The sequence below is a fragment of the Ranitomeya variabilis genome, chromosome 3, assembly GCF_051348905.1.
Source record: "Ranitomeya variabilis isolate aRanVar5 chromosome 3, aRanVar5.hap1, whole genome shotgun sequence".
Lineage (NCBI taxonomy): Eukaryota > Metazoa > Chordata > Amphibia > Anura > Dendrobatidae > Ranitomeya > Ranitomeya variabilis.
The window spans coordinates 120,958,898-120,980,601 of record NC_135234.1 but is presented as its reverse complement, the minus strand read 5'-3'; the positions used below and the strand labels follow the sequence as shown (position 1 = coordinate 120,980,601).

Below are 21,704 nucleotides of genomic sequence, written 5' to 3'. Positions count from 1 at the left end.
GTGGCTTCTCTTCCACTCTGATCAGTTGACGGGACATGACTGTCAACGTCATGCTGATTGACAGCCAGCTCCTCTATACATAACTGCGGGAAGCCAGCTTGTCAGTCAGCCTAACGTTGACTGTCACACCCTGTCAACAGAGTAACCTGAGTGAAAAAGAGCTGCTCTATTGACATTGACGTGGAGGAGCTAAATTGCCAGCAGGAGCGGTCAATGACCACTCTGTGGTGGCGCCAGATAGAACAGGTAGGTCATTGCTAACTACATGCCTATTCATTTTTTGGCTCATAGTAAAAGAAAAAATAATTTAGTCCTGGTTAAATCCCCTTTAACCTTATACTCTTCAATACAGTCAAAGCAAATGTATTCCAACATATACCAGCCAAATGCCAAAAATACTTTTCTTTTGTGATCATTTTGTTAAATGTTTATGAGCATATTAGATGTATATGATGGGACAATTTGATATACTGTATTTTTTTGCCCATTTTTGAAAATGTGAAGGACCATAAAAACGCACATCAGACTGCAGGACCTGTCACAACCACTGGGTGGCCACATATTTACATAAATAGCATATACAGTATTTTTCAGACCACAAGGGCTTGTTCAGACATTGCAGTTTTTCTGCATATTTTTCAGGGGTCAAAAAATGCTGCACTTTACAGTAACAGCAAAATGAATGCAATTTACCCTGAAATCTCATTTGCTGCTTTTTTTTCATTGTGGATTTTAATTATCAATGTATTTTTTCAAATCTGCTGCATGTCAATTATTTTAGCATTTTTCACCCATTCAAATACATGAGAGAAGAAAAACGCACTTAAAAACACTTCAGCGCGCCTTTTTTGCACAGTGTTTTTTCAGATAACAATCTAATTTTTGCTGCAGAAAAGTCCACTGCAAATAGTCTACATGAGCACATTCCCTAAGGTGCACCCGACTACAGCTGCCACCTCGGCCTTAGGCAATAGAAAATATGGAAAAAATGTATTCCATGCTAACTAAGTGTCTAAGGAAGCATTAGGGTTAATGTCCCTATCAGTGTGTGATTCGCTGTTGGACGGAAGGGAGTGTATGCTATCTATTCTAGGAGCTGAGGTTACAGCTAGGGATGACACACGCTGCCTGTGTGATACTGCGACAAGTGGTTGTGGATTAAGGAGTTAGCCTGGTTGGGATTTTAGGCCCTTTTAGATTGATAAATAAAATATCAGTGTACAGATTTAGCAGGTGGTAGACAAACAGGCAGCGAACAATGTTAACAATGTAGATTGCCAAGACCGCTGTACCCTACTAATGTAGCACACTGTTCTTATACTGCCCATATGAGGAGCACACTATGTAAAAAGATAAGTCTGCCATGGTGGTTCATTTGGCACTTCCTACATCTGTGAGCACAATTATGAGAATTTTCTCTTTTTGATACACTTCAGCCCAGATTACAGATAGGAACATTTATGAATATAGCGGCATCTCGAGGAGACCTAGGCTTTAGGCATCGGAGTCACCTGTTGGTTGTTAGCCTCTGCTGCATGGATCAATCAGCCTAGAAGACTACTGTGTTTCTGGGTCGCGTCCAAGAGGGTGCCATCAGTGCTGTGGACAGACTGCCATTTTAACCAACCCCATCGCCCTGATTTAGTGCTACCTCACAGTTAACAGATGGGTGCAGAGATAGAAGGAAAACTCATAAGAAGGTTCCTTTCACCTTCAGTGGGTACCTGCTGCGACATTATGCAGAGCTGAGGGAGGCGTAATTCCCCTAGGCAGCTACATGGAGTGGGCTACAGGTCAACGTGTAAAACCAGTCCTGGTCCTGGAGAGTTAGGGTATGTGTCCACGTTCAGGATTGCATCAGGATTTGGTCAGGATTTTTCATCAGTATTTGTAAGCCAAAACCAGGAGTGGAACAATTAGAGGAAAAGTCTAATAGAAACATATGCTCCACATTTGCATTTATCACCCACTCCTGGTTTTGGCTTACAAATACTGATGAAACATCCTGACCAAATCCTGATGCAATCCTGAACGTGGACACATACCTTTAGAGAAGTCTTTTCCAACTAGGAAGGAGCATAGGGTAAGCATGCCAGTAAAGATGTTTTTACAACAGACTCTGTATTAACATTTTGCGATGATTCAGTGAAGTTCCCCGTACCGTCAAACTACTTGTGGTCTGAAAAGGGATATGCAGCAAATTCCCAGTTTGCATGCACACTCCGGACTACCGTAACAGGGTGATCAAGGACCGCAAAGCAAACCTCACCGGCAATGGTCCGTTACAAGACCTGGACATTTTTATCAACATGTTTTCCTGCCAAAAAGCTAATGTTGCAGTCTTTAAAAGAAGAAACCTCTCCCAACAGTATATCACAAAGTCACTTATTTTTTTAAAGCTGGTCATTTCGTGCCACTCATCTCAATATTGAGCCAAGATGTGAGATAAGTAAGGACACATATGTAGCCTTACAAGTGACCAGCCTTATTTATGTGTGGAACCAGATAACCAGCTTTAAAAAAAAAAAAAAAAGTTGTGGGCCCATCTGTGACCACCTAGTCGTTGTAGTAATGTGAATTGCAGCCTGTCAAAGATTTTGCTGGTATGTCTGGATAATATACTGTATAAAACTTGTATAGTGAAAAATTGGACCCTTTAACAAAATTGAAAAAAATATAGGTGGCCACACCCATATATGCATAGACCTAGACATATACCTGGCTTTATTATTTGATCATATGCTTAATTTGGGAAAAAATATATTTTATAGAAATCTAAATGATATATTGCCTAGAAGAGGTCGAGCATGCTGATCGATAAAAACCAGGTTTGCAAGCAGCTAATGACTGATGTGCTGCAGATCATGGAGAAGTGTAGGAGGGGTAGTTCATCATCTAGGTGTGTGGTGGGGAGTGTAGATCCACTGCTTGTATCTGATCTCTGTAGGTGAATAAGTCCTACTGGATATTCAGCGCAAAGAGATAACTGAAATTACAATGATACTGCTGCTGTAGACAGCTTGGGAAAATAGATATGCTGCCTGACAGGCAGGACTGCTACCAGGAGATGTTATTAAGATTTGGCCGATAATGTCATTTGAAAATGATCTTTTCAGGCTATGTAGAAAATACACACTGATCAGCCATAATATTAAAACCACTGAAAGGCAAAATGAGTGGCATTTATTATGTCTTCATGATTAAGTAGAAAGTGAACAGGAAAAATGGACAAAAGCCGTGACAGAGGCCAAATCATAATGGCTAGACTACTGGGTCAGAACAACTCAAACATATCAGGGCTTTTGTAGTCTTCTTGGATATATTGTTTAGTGTTTACCAAAAATAGTCCAATGAGGGACAATGTCATGTAGGCAGGGTCCATGAGTGACTCATTTATTCCCGCTGGGAGCAAAGGTGAAACCATGTGATCCAATCCCCCAGAAGAGCGTATGGACAATGGCGATCATTATAGAAGGTGTAGGGACATGGCGATCATTTTAGAAGCTGTCAGGACATGGCAATGATTTCAGAAGGTGTCGGGACATGGCGATCATTACAGGTGGTGTCGGTACATGGTGATTATTTCAGAAGGTATTGGGACATGGCGATCATTACAGGTGTCGGGACATGGCAATCTTTTCAGGAGGTGTCGGGACATGGCGATCATTTCAGATGGTGTTGGGTATGGCAATCATTTCAGAAGGTGTCGGGACATGCCGATCATTTCAGAAGGTGTCGGGACATGGCGATCATTTCAGAAGGTGTCGGGAGATGCCGATCATTACAGAAGGTGTCGAGACATGGCAATCATTTGAGAAGGTGTTGGGTATGGCTATCATTACAGAAGGCGTCGGGACATGGCAGTTATTACAGAAGGTGCCGGGACATGGTGATTATTTCAGAAGCTATTGGGACATAGCAATCATTTCATAAGGTGTCGGGACATGTTGATCATTACAGAAGGTGTCGGGACATGGCGATCATTTTCAGAAGGTGTTGGGACATGCCGATCATTGCAGAGGGTGTCGCGACATGGTGATCATTTCAGAAGGTGTTAGGACATGGTGATTGTTTCATAAGTTGTTGGGACATGCTGATCATTACAGAAGGTGTCGGGACATGCCGATCATTGCAGAAGGTGTCGGGACATGGCGATTATTACAGAAGGTGTCGAGACATGGCAATCATTTGAGAAGGTGTTGGGTATGGCTATCATTACAGAAGGCGTCGGGACATGGCAATTATTACAGAAGGTGTCAAGACATGGCGATCATTACAGAAGGTGTTGGGACATGGCAGTTATTACAGAAGGTGCCGGGACATGGTGATTATTTCAGAAGCTATTGGGACATAGCAATCATTTCATAAGGTGTCGGGACATGTTGATCATTACAGAAGGTGTCGGGACATGGCGATCATTTTCAGAAGGTGTTGGGACATGCCGATCATTGCAGAGGGTGTCGCGACATGGTGATCATTTCAGAAGGTGTTAGGACATGGTGATTGTTTCATAAGTTGTTGGGACATGCTGATCATTACAGAAGGTGTCGGGACATGCCGATCATTGCAGAAGGTGTCGGGACATGGCGATTATTACAGAAGGTGTCGGGACATGGTGATCATTACAGAAGGTGTCGGGACATGGCAATTATTACAGAAGGTGTCGGGACATGGCGATCATTACAGAAGGTGTCGGGACATGGCAATTATTACAGAAGGTGTCGGGACATGGCGATCATTTTCAGAAGGTGTTGGGACATGCCGATCATTGCAGAGGGTGTCGCGACATGGTGATCATTTCAGAAGGTGTTAGGACATTGTGATTGTTTCATAAGTTGTTGGGACATGCTGATCATTACAGAAGGTGTCGGGACATGCCGATCATTGCAGAAGGTGTCGGGACATGGCGATTATTACAGAAGGTGTCGAGACATGGCAATCATTTGAGAAGGTGTTGGGTATGGCTATCATTACAGAAGGCATCGGGACATGGCAATTATTACAGAAGGTGTCAAGACATGGCGATCATTACAGAAGGTGTTGGGACATGGCAGTTATTACAGAAGGTGCCGGGACATGGTGATTATTTCAGAAGCTATTGGGACATAGCAATCATTTCATAAGGTGTCGGGACATGTTGATCATTACAGAAGGTGTCGGGACATGGCGATCATTTTCAGAAGGTGTTGGGACATGCCGATCATTGCAGAGGGTGTCGCGACATGGTGATCATTTCAGAAGGTGTTAGGACATGGTGATTGTTTCATAAGTTGTTGGGACATGCTGATCATTACAGAAGGTGTCGGGACATGCCGATCATTGCAGAAGGTGTCGGGACATGGCGATTATTACAGAAGGTGTCGGGACATGGTGATCATTACAGAAGGTGTCGGGACATGGCAATTATTACAGAAGGTGTCGGGACATGGCGATCATTACAGAAGGTGTCGGGACATGGCAATTATTACAGAAGGTGTCGGGACATGGCGATCATTTTCAGAAGGTGTTGGTACATGCCGATCATTGCAGAGGGTGTCGCGACATGGTGATCATTTCAGAAGGTGTTAGGACATTGTGATTGTTTCATAAGTTGTTGGGACATGCTGATCATTACAGAAGGTGTCGGGACATGGCGATCATTTTCAGAAGGTGTTAGGACATGCCGATCATTGCAGAGGGTGTCGCGACATGGTGATCATTTCAGAAGGGACATGGCAATCATTTTAGAAGGTGTCGGGACATGTCGATCATTACAGAAGGTGTCGGGACATGGCGATCATTTTCAGAAGGTGTTGGGACATGCCGATCATTGCAGAGGGTGTCGCGACATGGTGATCATTTCAGAAGGTGTTACGACATTGTGATTGTTTCATAAGTTGTTGGGACATGCTGATCATTACAGAAGGTGTCGGGACATGCCGATCATTGCAGAAGGTGTCGGGACATGGCAATTTTTACAGAAGGTGTCGGGACATGGCGATCATTACAGAAGGTGTCGGGACATGGCAATTATTACAAAAGGTGTCGGGACATGGCGATCATTACAGAAGGTGTCGGGACATGGCAATTATTACAGAAGGTGCCGGGACATGCCGATCATTTCAGAAGGGACATGGCGATCATTTTAGAAGGTGTCGGGACATCGCAATCATTTCATAAGGTGTCGGGACATGTCGATGATTACAGAAGGTGTCGGGACATGGCGATCATTTTCAGAAGGTGTTGGGACATGCCGATCATTGCAGAGGGTGTCGCGACATGCTGATCATTACAGAAGGTGTCAGGACATGCTGATCATTACAGAAGGTGTCGGGACATGCCGATCATTACAGAAGGTGTCGGGACATGCCGATCATTTCAGAAGGGACATGGCGATCATTTTAGAAGGTGTCGGGACATGGCAATTATTTCAGAAGGTGTCGGGACATGGCGATCATTACATAAGGTGTCGGGACATGGCAATTATTACAGTAGGTGCCGGGACATGCCGATCATTTCAGAAGGGACATGGCGATCATTTTAGAAGGTGTCGGGACATGGCAATTATTTCAGAAGGTGTCGGGACATGTCGATGATTACAGAAGGTGTCGGGACATGGCGATCATTTTCAGAAGGTGTTGGGACATGCCGATCATTGCAGAGGGTGTCGCGACATGCTGATCATTAGAGAAGGTGTCGGGACATGCCGATCATTGCAGAAGGTGTCGGGACATGGCAATTATTACAGTAGGTGCCGGGACATGCCGATCATTTCAGAAGGGACATGGCGATCATTTTAGAAGGTGTCGGGACATGGCAATTATTTCAGAAGGTGTCGGGACATGTCGATGATTACAGAAGGTGTCGGGACATGGCGATCATTTTCAGAAGGTGTTGGGACATGCCGATCATTGCAGAGGGTGTCGCGAGATGCTGATCATTACAGAAGGTGTCGGGACATGCCGATCATTGCAGAAGGTGTCGGGACATGGCAATTATTACAGAAGGTGTCGGGACATGGCGATCATTACATAAGGTGTCGGGACATGGCAATTATTACAGTAGGTGCTGGGACATGCCGATCATTTCAGAAGGGACATGGCGATCATTTTAGAAGGTGTTGGGACATGGCAATTATTTCAGAAGGTGTCGGGACATGGCGATCATTACAGAAGGTGTCGGGACATGGCAATTATTACAGAAGGTGCCGGGACATGCCGATCATTTCAGAAGGGACATGGCAATCATTTTAGAAGGTGTCGGGACATGGCAATTATTTCAGAAGGTGTCGGGACATGGCGATCATTACAGAAGATGTCGGGACATGGCAATTATTACAGAAGGTGCCGGGACATGCCGATCATTTCAGAAGGGACATGGCGATCATTTTAGAAGGTGTCGGGACATGGCAATCATTTCATAAGGTGACGGGACATGGTGATCATTGCAGATGGTGTCGGGACATGGCGATCATTTTCAGAAGGTGCTGGGACATGCCGATCATTGCAGAAGGTGTCGGGACATGGTGATCATTTCAGAAGGTGTCAGGACATGACGATCATTACAGAAGGTGTCGGGACATGGCAATCATTGCAGAAGGTGTCGGGACATGGATTGAGGAATATGATGGTGTTCAAGGTATTTGGCCTCCAAATTCTCCACTCAAATCGATGTGCCAGAAAAAAAAAAATCTGATCCTAAGGCTAGGATCACACGACCTGCTTTCTCCCATCTGTGTCTGATTATGCTAGTCACTCTGTGTAATCAGAGGGTGATCCTCGAAACTGAAGAAAATAGCCATGCCATTTGTACATGAAAATCGGACCGGTGCGGTCCAATGTTTTCCATGGACTCCGACATGAATGTCTGAGTGCCATGTTATTATTAGAGGCAAATCATGCATGCTGCAATTTTTTTTCTCAGACAGAATCGGTCCTAGGAAAAAATTGGACATGAATACTGTGCCATTGAATAACATGGTGGAATGCCATCTGGCAGAGCGATGGATGGCGCTCATACGATATTTACGGTTGTGTGAATGACCCCTTAGAGACCACGCTTCACAACTTACAGGACTTAAAGAATATGTTGCTGACAAATAGCACCGGGCAGGTGTTTAGTAGAGTCAGCGCCTCAATAGGTCACAGCTGTTTTGGTGTCATAAGGATAACCTACACAGTATTAGACAGGTGGTTATAATATTAGGGCCGACTGGAGTGTAAAACAGCAGTTAGTCATTTACAAAATTGTAACAATACATTATAAGATCCAAAGTTGTAACTTTGAAATTTAGGGTTTGGCATCCTCAGCCGCACCTAAGGCTAATAGGTGGTTAAAATCAATTAACATGCAATTATTTTATGGGCAAGAATTAGCAGTACATTAGGTCAAACTGAATAGTACTGTGAACAAAACATGTGACCTTTCAAATACATCTTGGAGATCAGGACTAATGCCATGTCATCCCCTATGGTTATATCATTGATATTCAGGATTACATGCAGAGATGACATTCATTATCTTAATTTTTACAATGCCTGAATGATACTGCCCTGTCTCCATTATTTAGCCGGTATGCAAGTAAATGGGGCTTTACTGCAATATCAGACACAGCCCATAGAGTAGAGTGGCATTTCTTCTGGATAAAGAATAGTTTTGGTTATAGTCTCAAAGAATACCATTAAGGGGGTTTTGGTATGTATATATATATATATTCACACCATTTTTATCTACTGGCAGATATATATATATATATATATATATATATATATATATATATATATATATATATATATATATATATATCTCTCTGCCAGTAGATAAAAATGGTGTGAAATAAAGAAGTACCGGAACTTTTACTTGTTCCTTTTAACTGCCGCTTGTTGCCACTTCTGTCACATTGCTCCCCAACAGTTTCTGCTTACTTCCTTCAGCTATGACATGCCATCTATGCACATCTGACCACTGACTATCACTTGCCAGCTTCACTGCTAAGGCCAGTGATGGGCTGCAGTGGTCACGTGCACATGTAAGACACTGACTGTAGGATGCAAGCAGAGACCGGTGGGAACCACCAGTGCGGCAGATGAGAATAAAAGAAGTAAGTATAAATTATACCATTTCTACTTTAATAAAATATTAGAGAATCCCTTTAAGCTGAAACTCCCACCTGACTTTCACGTCTTTAATCAAGAAATGATTGTATAATTTGATCGCTTTCTGATCCTAGGCTTCATCTTGCCATTGCCTATTGTAGCCAGATAAATCACAGTGGCTGACCTCCGTTCCTCCCTCATGTTCAGGAGAAATCCTGTGAAATACAAGAGCCGCTATTCATAGAAATTCTGCTTCGTGCAGTACGTTACACGATCTCCAGATAAAATAGCTTCAGGATATTTCTTTGTGTTCATAGTCACCAGCTTCTGAATTCAGCCAGATGAAAGCACGCCTGCGTTTGATGATTTAAAGCCCTCATAAATACACAATAATGTTGCACTTGCAAAGCAAACACTTATTTTGTATTGCGCGTCTTAAATGGGGTTATTTACGGTTCTCTGCACGCTATGTACATGTTTGTTTTCTCTGTAGCGAGCTGGGTATTTGTGGAGCATGCAATCTCTTCTTTTTGTAGCATATGTACAATGCCTAAGAGTGGTCCTCAGTTTTCCCTGTCCCCTCGATATACAGCCCCGTGCACAAAGCCTCCTCGTCCCTGTCATAGCTTTTTATTTGTGTTTGTGATGTTTGTATCCCAAAGTTGCACCGGTGGGGACAGCATTAGTAAATCTTTATAGAAGATTATCTCAACTTGATTCCTCATTTATCTTCATTGTATTGTTCTCCAGGTCCTGCTCCTGGGAAAAGTAAAAGACGTATTTCATGTAAAGACTTGGGAAGGGGCGATTGTGAAGGATGGCTATGGAAGAAGAAGGACGCGAAGAGCTATTTTTCACAGAAGTGGAAAAAGTATTGGTTTGTCTTGAAGGACTCTTCCATGTACTGGTACAGCAACGAGGAGGTAAAGACGTCTTCCTGTTCGCAACGGTCTGTACTGGTAGATTGTCATATTATTGGGTGCATGTGAGAAATTTCATGTGATTTATAAGACGACACAAGTCACTAATTTACATTTTGCATTTTACTAATTTACATTTTGCATGTTTCAAAGAATATGTGCATTGTACTTTCATAGCTTCATAATTTATATGGTTGAAGTCAGTCATAAGCCCATCCTAAAACCTAACATTTTGATCAAGAGGAAATGCCCTGTATCAACATCCCATCACAGTATATAGTACTTATAACTTCTAATAATATATTTTTCAAGAAAAGCAACCAGGCCTCCTTGCGCTTTTGTAGTGAATCGACCAATATATCATGTGGTCGAGTGTTCCATAGTCTCACTGCTCTTACAGTAAAGAATCTGCATCTGTGATGATGATTAAGCCCTCTGTTCTCTAGAAGAAGAGGATGCCCCTACTTTTCACCTAGTATATAAAAAGAAACAATGAACTGGTCATTATTGCATTTGCACCTGTTTTTGTTGGGTTTTAGTGTTTTGGTTTTTTTAAACCAAATTCATCATCAGTCTTCCCTGTCCCCTTGATATACAGCTTAGTGCCCATTTAGAAGTCTATTTTCTTTGTATTCATCTGCTTTTTTTTTGTTTAGTTTTTTGACTGTGGGCAGGGCTTGGTGATTTTACTTGATTGATTGTGACTTTTCAAAAAGTCTTACAATTTGTCATAATTGTACTCCTTTCCTACATTAAAAACACCATGCAGATGAATGAATTAAGCTGGAAAGTGTTTTAGCTTGGAGCCACCAGTTTTCCTTTACAGCCACCCAAATTTTGCGCAAAGGACAGCGGTGTCAAACGTTTATGGATTGTCAACTCTCGCTGAGCAATTATTTTTTAGTTAGGAACCCCTGCCGCTCCCCCCAAAAAAACAAAACAGGGTTTGGATATTGGTTGGTGAAGTTCCTCCAACTTTAGCAGAATGAAGGGTTGGTTTGGATATTGGTTGGTGAAGTTCCTCCAACTTTAGCAGAATGAAGGGTTGACTTTATTGTTTATCCAGGAGCTGCAAGCTCGTCCATACGTGTGGTTGTGCGTGGTGCTGCAGCCTTGCCCCATTCAGTCCAACAAGCACACCTTAATTGTTTATTAAAGGGGATTTCTGACCAGTTAATAAAGATAATATAGAGAATTCATTCTTATAAATGGAAAACAGAAGTCATTGAAGATGAGCAAATCTTTTGAGATTTGAATTCTCCAGATTTGCTGAATTTTGCTAGGAGACTCCATTTGTGAGGAGACTGTTCTCTTTTCTTCCCATATTAATCATCTTCACTGCTTTTTACTTTTTTTAGTGCTTTATGGCTTTCACTCCATATCTCTATGTCGGAGATGTGACATTCTTTCACTATCCAGATTTGCCACAATATGGCTGCTGCATTTTCTGCTTCTTCTGGCTATGAAACTCTCTCCCGGTTGGCTTTACCATATGATATGATAGTTTGAAGGCATTATGTGGAAGCCCGCACAAGGTCAAGTGATCCTTCTGTGGCTGATGCATTTTTCTGTATTGTGTAAAATGGCAGCATGAAACAAATCACAAATTGTTTCTATTCGCCACATCCAGCGAATTCCAGATTCAGCTCAAATTCAGTTTACATTGAATCAATTCACTCATCAGCAGAAGCCATACTTACCACCCAAACCATCCCCTGCTCCAGAACTGCAACTGTGAAGGTCCTGACCGACATGGAAGTGATGACATGCCAATCACCAGCTACCTAACTGCAGCCTATCAATGGCCTCAGCAGTCAGGTCACTGATAGTCTTGCTGTCATCACTTCTGGTAGAGCGGATAATGTGATAACTATGGCTTCTTTCTTAACCCCTTAGTGACAGAGCTAATTTTGTACTTAATGACCAAGCTAATTTTTACAATTCTGACCAGTCTCACTTTGAGGCTATAGCTCTGGAACCCTTCAAGGCATCAGACGGATTCTGAGATTGTTTTTTCATGACATATTGTACTTCATGTTAGTAGTAAATTTTCTTCGATATTACTTGCTTTTATTTATGAAAAAAATGGAAATTTGGCAAAAATTTAGAAAATTTGGCAATTTTCAAACTTTTAATTTTTGTGCCCTTAAAGCAAAGAGTGGTGTCTAACAAAATAGTTAATAAATAACATTTCCCACATATCAACTTTACTTCAGCACAATTTTGGACCCTATTTTTTTGTTAGGACATTATAAGGGTTAAAAGTTGACCAGCGATTTCTTATTTTTACGACAAAAATTGACAAAACCATTTTTTTTGGGGACCACCTCACATTTGAAGAGATTGGGGGTCAATGTAACAGAAAATATCCCAAAGTGACACTATTCTAAAAACTGCACCCCTCAGGGTGCGCCAAACCACATTCAAGAAGTTTATTAACTAGTGATGAGCGAATATACTCGTTACTCGAGATTTCTCGAGCATGTTTGGGTGACCTCCGAGTATTTTTTAGTGCTCGGAGTTTTAGTTTTTCTTGCCGCAGCTCAATGATTTACATCTGTTAGCCAGCTTGATTACATGTGGGGATTCCCTAGCAACCAGGCAACCCCCACATGTACTTCTTGAAGAAGGTGGAATAACACTGAAACGTGCGTTGGGGAGTGAGATCCGGGATGCCTGTTACACACTATATGGGTAATTATTAGTTGTCACGATGTCTGTTACTGTGGTTTACGTTGCCTCCATCATCTGACTGTCAGTCCGGCTTAGCTAGGCTCAGTCTTTTGTTTTTCTCTGGTATGGTTACTATTCAACTGAATTAGCAGCAGTCAGTGGTCATTTGGGAGCTGTACTGCCATATAGTCTTAAGTCCTTTTTTACTCCATGAGTCAGCTGTATATAGATGGATGCAACACTGACTATTATACCACAGTAGGCATTTTTCACTTTATCTAACTAAACTCATGTAGTGCAGCAGGTGATACTGGTACTCACTAGTTTTTTGGAGTTCTGTCACGTACCATACAGTGTTAAATTTTCCTGATTGCTCTGCTTTTTAAATGTATGTGTATTTATTACACTGTTTTTATCTGTATGTATTCACATTTTGATATCTAATAAAGTTATTGACTAATTGTTTATCTATTAGCATTAGACTCTTTTGTCCTCCTTTTTGCTACTACTTGTTTGAGTCGTTTTTTGCTTTTCATTATGCAATTTAGCATGTATATGCGACTATACGCATGGTAACGATACCAGATTAATATGTCTTTGGGGCTATTTTTCAAATTAATGCACTTTATTTGCTGAAACCTAAATATTCTGATAAGGAACAAATATTACAAATTCTAGTAATATAGGTTGACAGTTTTTGTGACTAGATACGGCCACGTCCTAGTTGGAGTTCATTTACTTTTGCATTCCACGTTGTACTTGTCCCGTCTATTTTAAGTCATCGTTTGAAAACCTTTTTGGATTTCAAGAACTGGACAATTTTCTTAGGAGGTTTAGGTTAGAATAAGCAAAGGCAGTTATTTTCTATTCTGCAATTTGTGGTCCTTGGAAATGGTCTTTATTCTTAGAAAGCACCAAATGTAAAACAAACTGTCTGTAAAACATTTCCATGATATATGCACATAATACTATAACCAAAATGCAGACTAAAATCACAATTTTATGCTAAGTAGTATATCTAAAACCCCAGTGATAAAGTGATGATCAGTTTCATGTAAGCGCGGAGTCTTTTCTCAGTATGACAGGAGCAAAAATGTACTGTTCCTCCCCAGAGAAATTATGCAGAACTTCAAAGCATATTTAGAAATTATTTTATGGCTGCCACCTCTGGAATATGCTATATTCTTTAGCCAGTATCCAGGATTTGACCATTTCTTGCATATCTTGGGGATTGACTATTTATGCAGTCAGTTAGTAGCGATGCAGGATTCATGGCTTCAAACCGTTTTCTGATGATTGTATGTTTTATTCAAAAGCATTTGTTCAAATTTGTTTACGGCATCGGTTGATTTTTTTTCTAGCTGTAGTGTTTCGGCTGTAAACTACTACTCCATTGTGTTTTATGGCTACAAATAATCTAGGGCAGTTTGTAGAAATGTGCTGTCATTTTTGACAATAACTTACAAATCCGCATTTACTAGGATTTTCTTTATGGTTATGTCCTGTTAAACTGTCATGCATTCAAATTGAGATTCTGATTTGGCTTTTATCCTAAGTCATATTGCAAGATTCGTTAAAGGGTTGATTGTGACTTGTAGGATCGCTACTTCCAACAGGTGGCGCTATAGAGTTCAAGTCCTTTTTCTCTCTGAAGAGGCAATTTGCATACAGTACAGACCAAAAGTTTGAACACATCTTTTCATTTTAAAGATTTTTCTTTATTTTGATGACTATGAGAATTGTAAGTTCACACTGAAGGCATCAAAACTATGAATTAACAGTCCAAGACCTCTGCTTCTGAGGATGTTTATCCGAGTCGCCAGCCTCAGAAATCGCAGGTTAATAGCAGCTCAGATTAGAGACCAGGTCAATGCCACACAGAGTTCTAGCAGCAGACACATCTCTACAACAACTGTTAAGAGGAGACTTTGTGCAGCAGGCCTTCATGGTAAAATACCTGCTAGGAAACCACTGCTAAGGACAGGCAACAAGCAGAAGAGACTTGTTTGGGCTAAAGAACACAAGGAATGGACATTAGACCAGTGGAAATCTGTGCTTTGGTCTGATGAGTCCAAATTTGAGATCTTTGGTTCTAACCGCCGAGTCTTTGTGCGACTCAGAAAAGGTGAACGGATAGACTCTACATGCCTGGTTCCCACCGTGAAGCATGGAGGAGGAGGTGTGATGGTGTGGGGGTGCTTTGCTGGTGACACTGTTGGGGATTTATTAAAAATTGAAGGCATACTGAACCAGCATGGCTACCACAGCATCTTGCAGCGGCATGCTATTCCATCCGGTTTCTATTTAGTTGGACCATCATTTATTTTTCAACAGGACAATGACCCCAAACACACCTCCAGGCTGTGTAAGGGCTGTTTGACCAAAAAGGAGAGTGATGGGTTGCTACGCCAGATGACCTGGCCTCCACAGTCACCAGACCTGAACCCAATCGAGATGGTTTGGGGTGAGCTGGACCGCAGAGCGAAGGCAAAAGGGCCACCAAGTGCTAAGCATCTCTGGGAACTCTTTCAAGATTGTTGGAAGACCATTCCCGGTGACTACCTCTTGAAGCTCATCAAGAGAATGCCAAGAGTGTGCAAAGCAGTCATCAAAGCAAAAGGTGGCTACTTTGAAGAACCTAGAATATAAGACATATTTTCAGTTGTTTCACACTTTTTTGTTAAGTATATAATTCCACATGTGTTAATTCATAGTTTTGATGCCTTCAGTGTGAATGTACAATTTTCATAGTCATGAAAATATAGAAACATTTTTAAATGAGGTGTGTCCAAACTTTTGGTCTGTACTGTATATACATTAAATAGTCTCTCAATATATGCACTGGGCCGCCTGTTAGGGATGACTTTTGACATTCACTTGTATAGGAGTTCCATTTTTGCTGAGCAAGCTTGAGTTCAGGCACCATTTGTGTCATGGAAGTGGACACTTTTGGCATATCTTGTTGATACGCCCATAAATGTTCAAAATGGAAATATTCCTTAAAAAAGAATCTGTCGGCAGGTTTTTGCTGAGATTATCATAATGTAGGGGCAGAGAGCCTGACAATGGCAATGTGTCATTTATTAGGCAGTGTGGTTTAGTTTCAATACAATCCTAGTTTTATCAGCAGGAGATTATCACTAAAAGACTTGGTGTCCTGTGCAAGTCAGTACAAATAATCAGCGTAACCCTCCCTGTAACCTTCCCCCACCACTGATTGGCAACTTGCTGACAATGTACAGTACACAGGAAGCTGCCAGTCGGGTGTGGGCGGAGTTATACATAGCTCAGCATTCTGAGCACTGCTACATCTACAGCCAAGAAAACAAGGATTCCATCAGAACTACAATAAGCAGACCAGTAAGTGACACATCGCTGAAATCTGGCTTTCTGTCCTTACAGCATGCTGCTCTCAGATTCCATAGCAAAAACCTGCAACAGAGTCCCTTTAATTCCTCTGTGATTCAGTTTAACGCTATGTGGTATTTTAGATGGGTAACGACTCTGTTCTAGGTATATTTTATTTTCACTGAAATGCAGTATATTTCACAGATGACTATCATACAGTAGTATAGTAACAGTAAATACGATTCTGAGTTACGGTATTGATTATGGTAAAAGGAGCAAATGTATTATTGGACAAGATTTGCCATTATAATGTATATTAATGCTAAGCTTACTGTAGAACAAGTCGTGTTAGAGCTTTCATGTATTGAGACTGTTCCATACACGGTATTAGGAGCGTATTTCCGCCAGCATGCAGCACAGTGTTGCTTTGATTTTTGTACTGAACTGCGTACAGCTCCCATTTTAATCCAACAAGGACTGTCCTCTGAAAGTTGTATGTGTCATGTTTGTGATTGAGCAGTTTTGACGCTCTCTGTGATTATGACATATTTCTCAGGATTGCCACCTTAGGCAAAGCATCATAATGAAACGATAGTGTGACACTTGGATGGATACTCTCTGTTCTTTGGAATTCATTGGGAAAATAGGAAGCCTTGAATATTTAATGTATTATGTTTTCACATATCATAGCTTAAAATGAACTAAAGCCCAGCTACAGATGAGCTTGTCTAAGAATAATGTGGAAGGCTTAGAGAGAACCTGATGTCTGATGCATGCTGCCCAATACATGGCTAGCATGCATAAAGCAATGACTGTGTGATCTCGGCTAGGTATGTTTGACTCTGAAATGCTGCGGTGTTTCAGAGAAAAGCATACTATTAATTAGCCGATGGTAACCAATCCACATAGCATACTGGTCAGACAGGTTAGCCCCAATCAGCTTCTCTCCGCTGGATTAACAGGTCTCTGCCTATGTGTGCATGTAGGCAGAGGCATGTAAATCACTGGCAGTGGGCGGGGAGAAGCCGCCTGGGGACCCGCTTGTCTGACTAGTATGCCATGTGGCTTGGTCACCGGGTTCTATTAAAAGTACGTTTTACTATGAAACATCACAGCATTTCAGGGTCAAACATATCTGGCTGAGATCACAGTGTCGGTGGCTGATGCATGCTTTCTATTGAATGGGCTGCATGTATCAGACGTCAGGTTTTCTTTAAGAAAACTCTCTGAGAAAGGGAAAAAATAGTCATCAAGTTGCTATGCAGTGGCATGTAAATATTTGGACACCCCTGGTCAAAATGACTGTTTATTTGAACAGATAAACAAGTTGAAGATGAAATTATCTCTAAAAGGCCTAAAGTTAAAGATTGCACATTTCCTTTGTATTATAGGGAAAAAAGATTAATATTTTACCTTTTAAAAATTACAAAAACAAAAATGGGCCAATGCAAACGTTTGGGCACCATTGGAGATTTTTGTGCTTTGATAACTTTGACCAAGGCTTCAGACCTTAATTAGCATGTTAGGGTTATGGCTTGTTCAGTAACATCATTACCAAGTGATACAAATTTCCCTCTTCTAACTTTGTGCCAGAAAACAGCAACTATTGGTTACTCTAAGCAGCTGCCTAGCACTCTGAAAATGAAAATGATGGAGGCCTACAAAGAAGATATAAAGAAGATAGCAAAGCGGTTTTAAGTTGCCCTTTCCTCAGTTCAAAATGTAATTAAGAAATAGGCAGTTAACAGGAACAGTGGAGGTCAAGATAAGGTCTGGAAGACCAAGCAAAACTTCAGTGAGAGCTGCTTGTAGGTAGCTAGAGAGGCAAATCCAAACCTTGAATGCAAAAGACCTTTAGAAAGATTTAACAGACTCTGGAGTAGTGGTACATTGTTCTGCTGTTCAGGGACACCTGCACAAATATTTCCTTCATGGAAGTATCATCAGAAGAAAACCTCTCCTGCGTTCTCACCATAAAATTCAGTGTCAGAAGTATGCAAAAAAAACAATTAAACAAGCCTGATGTATCTTGGAAACAAGTCTGGTGGACTGATGAGGTTAAAATAGAACTCTTTTGGCCACAATGATCAAAGGTATTTGTGGAGAAGAAAGGGTACAGAATTTCAGAAAAAGAACATCTCGCCAACCATTATGCATGGGGGTGGATCAATCATGCTTTGGGGTTGACACAGAGAACATTTCATAGGTAGAGGGAAGAATTAATTCAATGAAATTCCAACAAATTTTTGATGCAAACATAACACCATCTGTGAAGAAGTTGAAAATAGGATGCCTTCTAGAAATGGATAATGATCCTAAACACATGTCAAAATCTATAATAGATTACCTCAAAAAGGCGCAAGCAGAAGGTTTTACAATGGCCCTCACAGTTCTGAACATCATTGAACAGTTGTGGTAGATCTCAAAATAGTAGTTGTAGTTACATACTAAAAAAAAGAGCATGGACCGCACCTTCAAAAATCATACTTTGGTCTAATGACACTAATCAAAAATCTATATAGCTGAACATAAGGGTCATAGTTTAACTTTGGTTTTAACATATGTACTGGAAAACAGGGAAAAAAAATCCAAGTGCTGAGAAATTGCAAAAAAGTGCAATTCCACAGTTCTTTATTTTAATTTTTTTACATGTTCACTACATGCTAAAACTGACCTGCCATTATGATTCTCCAGGTCATTACGATTTCATAGACACCAATCATGTCTAGGTTCTTTTTTATTTAAGTGGTGAAAAAAAAAATGGTAAAAAAAAAAATGGCACCATGTTCCGAGACCTGTAGCGTCTCCATTTTTTGTGACCTCGGATTGGGTGAGGGCTTACTTTTTGCACGTCGAACTGACGTTTTTAATTATACCATTTTGGTGTAGATACGATCTTTTGATCACCCGCATTTTATTGCAATGTAGCGGCAACCAAAAAAAGTTATTCTGACTTTTAAAATTTTTTTTCTCGTTACGCCATTTATTGATCGGATTAATTCTTTTTTTATATTGATAGATCAGGGGATTCTGAATGCGGCAATACCAAATATATGTACATTTGATTTTTTTAATTGTTTTATTTTGCATGGGGCGAAAGGGAGCGTACGTTACATTGTTGGTGACGTCTGTTTTTTTTTCTTTTGCAGAATAGTTAGCGTCAAGTAAATTTTTAGCTAGTACATTAGGGGAGCATACATAGCAGTGATAGTGACGTCCTTTTTTCTTTTGCATAAGAATAGTTAGCGCTGAGTAACTTTATAGGTGAGGCATTAGTGTAGTTGAACATCCCTGTAATTTTTATTATACAAACTTTTTTTTACATCAACTGGTTTTTCTTTTCATTTTGTTCATCTTTTTTTTCTAAAGTTTTCCTTTGTACACTTTTTCTTTCCTTTTTTTCTCTACTTTATTTTTCTCTACTTTTTATAATACAAATTTCTGATAAACTTTTAACCCTTCTAACTTCGTAACCAAAAAAAATTGTTTCAAAAATTGTGCTGATGTAAAGTAGACATGTGGGCAATGTTATTTATTAACTATTTTGTGTGCCATAACTCTCTGGTTTAAGAGCATAAAAATGTAAAGTTTGAAAATGGCAAAATTAAAAAACAGAAATGTAACCACTATCATGAAGTACAATATGTCACGAGTAAACCGTCTCCGAATTGGTGGGATCCATTGAAGCGTTCCAGAATTTTTACCACATAAAGTGACAGTGGTCAGAATTGAAAAAATTGGCTTGGTCAGGAAGGTGAAAACAGGCTTCGGGGTGAAGAGGTTTAAGATGTTTGCTATGATTGCATTGTCTGTATTTGACATGTCAAGTCCCATGTCTTAATTTCAGTGAAAAATGTTTTAATTATTTGCGGTTTGTATTTATTTTTGTTTTGTCTTCCAGGAAGAAAAAGCAGAGGGATTCATCAGCCTACCTGAGTTCAAAATCGATCGCGCTAGCGAGTGTCGGAAGAAATTGTAAGTACACCTGGGCTGGTATAGAATGATGAGTGTTATATCATGTTTATGGATAAAGGATTTTTAATGTTTTATTTTAATGTATTATTTTTCAGTTGTTCTTTCTTTTTATGTTTAAAAAAAAAAAATTAAATAAAAATAAAGGAACATTTGTGTAGATCTGTAAAATCCAGTATAGTCCTATTGCTTTTTGTGTATTTCTTTTATTACAGATACCCTGGAGGGGCATTTCCATTGTATCTTAGAGAAGGCACACCAAAGATTATGCATGAACATAAGAAAGTGCAATGATATCTGTGTGCAAATTAACACTAGAAATTGCTGAAATGTTTTTTTTTTTTTTTTAAATATATACACTCACCGGCCACTTTATTAGGTACACCATGCTAGTAACGGGTTGGACCCCCTTTTGCCTTCAGAACTGCCTCAATTCTTCGTGGCATAGATTCAACAAGGTGCTGGAAGCATTCCTCAGAGATTTTGGTCCATATTGACATGATGGCATCACACAGTTGCCGCAGATTTGTCGGCTGCACATCCCAAAGATGCTCCATACAAGGCAGGATGGATCCATGCTTTCATGTTGTTTACGCCAAATTCTGACCCTACCATCCGAATGTCGCAGCAGAAATCGAGACTCATCAGACCAAGCAACGTTTTTCCAATCTTCTACTGTCCAATTTCGATGAGCTTGTACAAATTGTAGCCTCAGTTTCCTGTTCTTAGCTGAAAGGAGTGGTACCCGGTGTGGTCTTCTGCTGCTGTAGCCCATCTGCCTCAAAGTTCGACGCACTGTGCGTTCAGAGATGCTCTTAGGCCTACCTTGGTTGTAACGGGTGGCGATTTGAGTCACTGTTGCCTTTCTATCAGCTCGAACCAGTCTGCCCATTCTCCTCTGACCTCTGGCATCAACAAGGCATTTCCGCCCACAGAACTGCCGCTCACTGGATTTTTTTTCTTTTTCGGACCATTCTCTGTAAACCCTAGAGATGGTTGTGCGTGAAAATCCCAGTAGATCAGCAGTTTCTGAAATACTCAGACCAGCCCTTCTGGCACCAACAACCATGCCACGTTCAAAGGCACTCAAATCACCTTTCTTCCCCATACTGATGCTCGGTTTGAACTGCAGGAGATTGTCTTGACCATGTCTACATGCCTAAATGCACTGAGTTGCCGCCATGTGATTGGCTGATTAGAAATTAAGTGTTAACAAGAAGTTGGACAGGTGTACCTAATAAAGTGGCCAGTGAGTGTATATGAGTGCCTCATTTACTTGAAACGCCAATATTGGGGGAGAATAATTAGCACAGCAATCTATACAAGCTTTACACACTATCCCTAGGTGCAGCGTGAAGAGTTTCATGTACAGACGAGTGCCCTGTTGATAATTCTACCAGTGTCTTAAAAACATCACCAGATTGGACCTGCATTGATTTCCTACAAGTGATGAGCGAACGTGCTCGGATAAGGTGCTATCCCAGCATGGCCGGGTGCTAACCGAGTGTCTTCAGCGTGCTCGAATAATGTGTTCAAGTCTCCTTGGCAGCATGTCTCTGACAGCCGCAACACATTCAGGCATTGCCTAAAAAACGGGCTATCCCTGCATATGTTGTGGCTGTCGAACAGCCGCGGAGACATGCAGCCGCGGAGACACGAGTGTGCTCGGATAACACCTTATCCAATCACGCTCATCACTATTTCCTACCTATTTCTA

The 21,704-nt window shown here is 40.9% G+C and overlaps 1 protein-coding gene across 11 annotated transcripts in view; it reads left to right on the top strand.

Moving 5' to 3' along the window:
* The window catches only part of CNKSR2 (connector enhancer of kinase suppressor of Ras 2), a 547,735-nt gene that overhangs the window by 429,094 nt on the left and 96,937 nt on the right, over positions 1-21,704 (top strand). For all 11 annotated transcript variants that reach the window (XM_077294613.1, XM_077294618.1, XM_077294612.1 and 8 more), the window contains 2 exons: positions 9,825-9,997; positions 19,917-19,990. In XM_077294613.1, the coding sequence (XP_077150728.1) occupies positions 9,825-9,997; positions 19,917-19,990 (247 nt within the window). The remainder of the gene's footprint in view (positions 1-9,824; positions 9,998-19,916; positions 19,991-21,704) is intronic.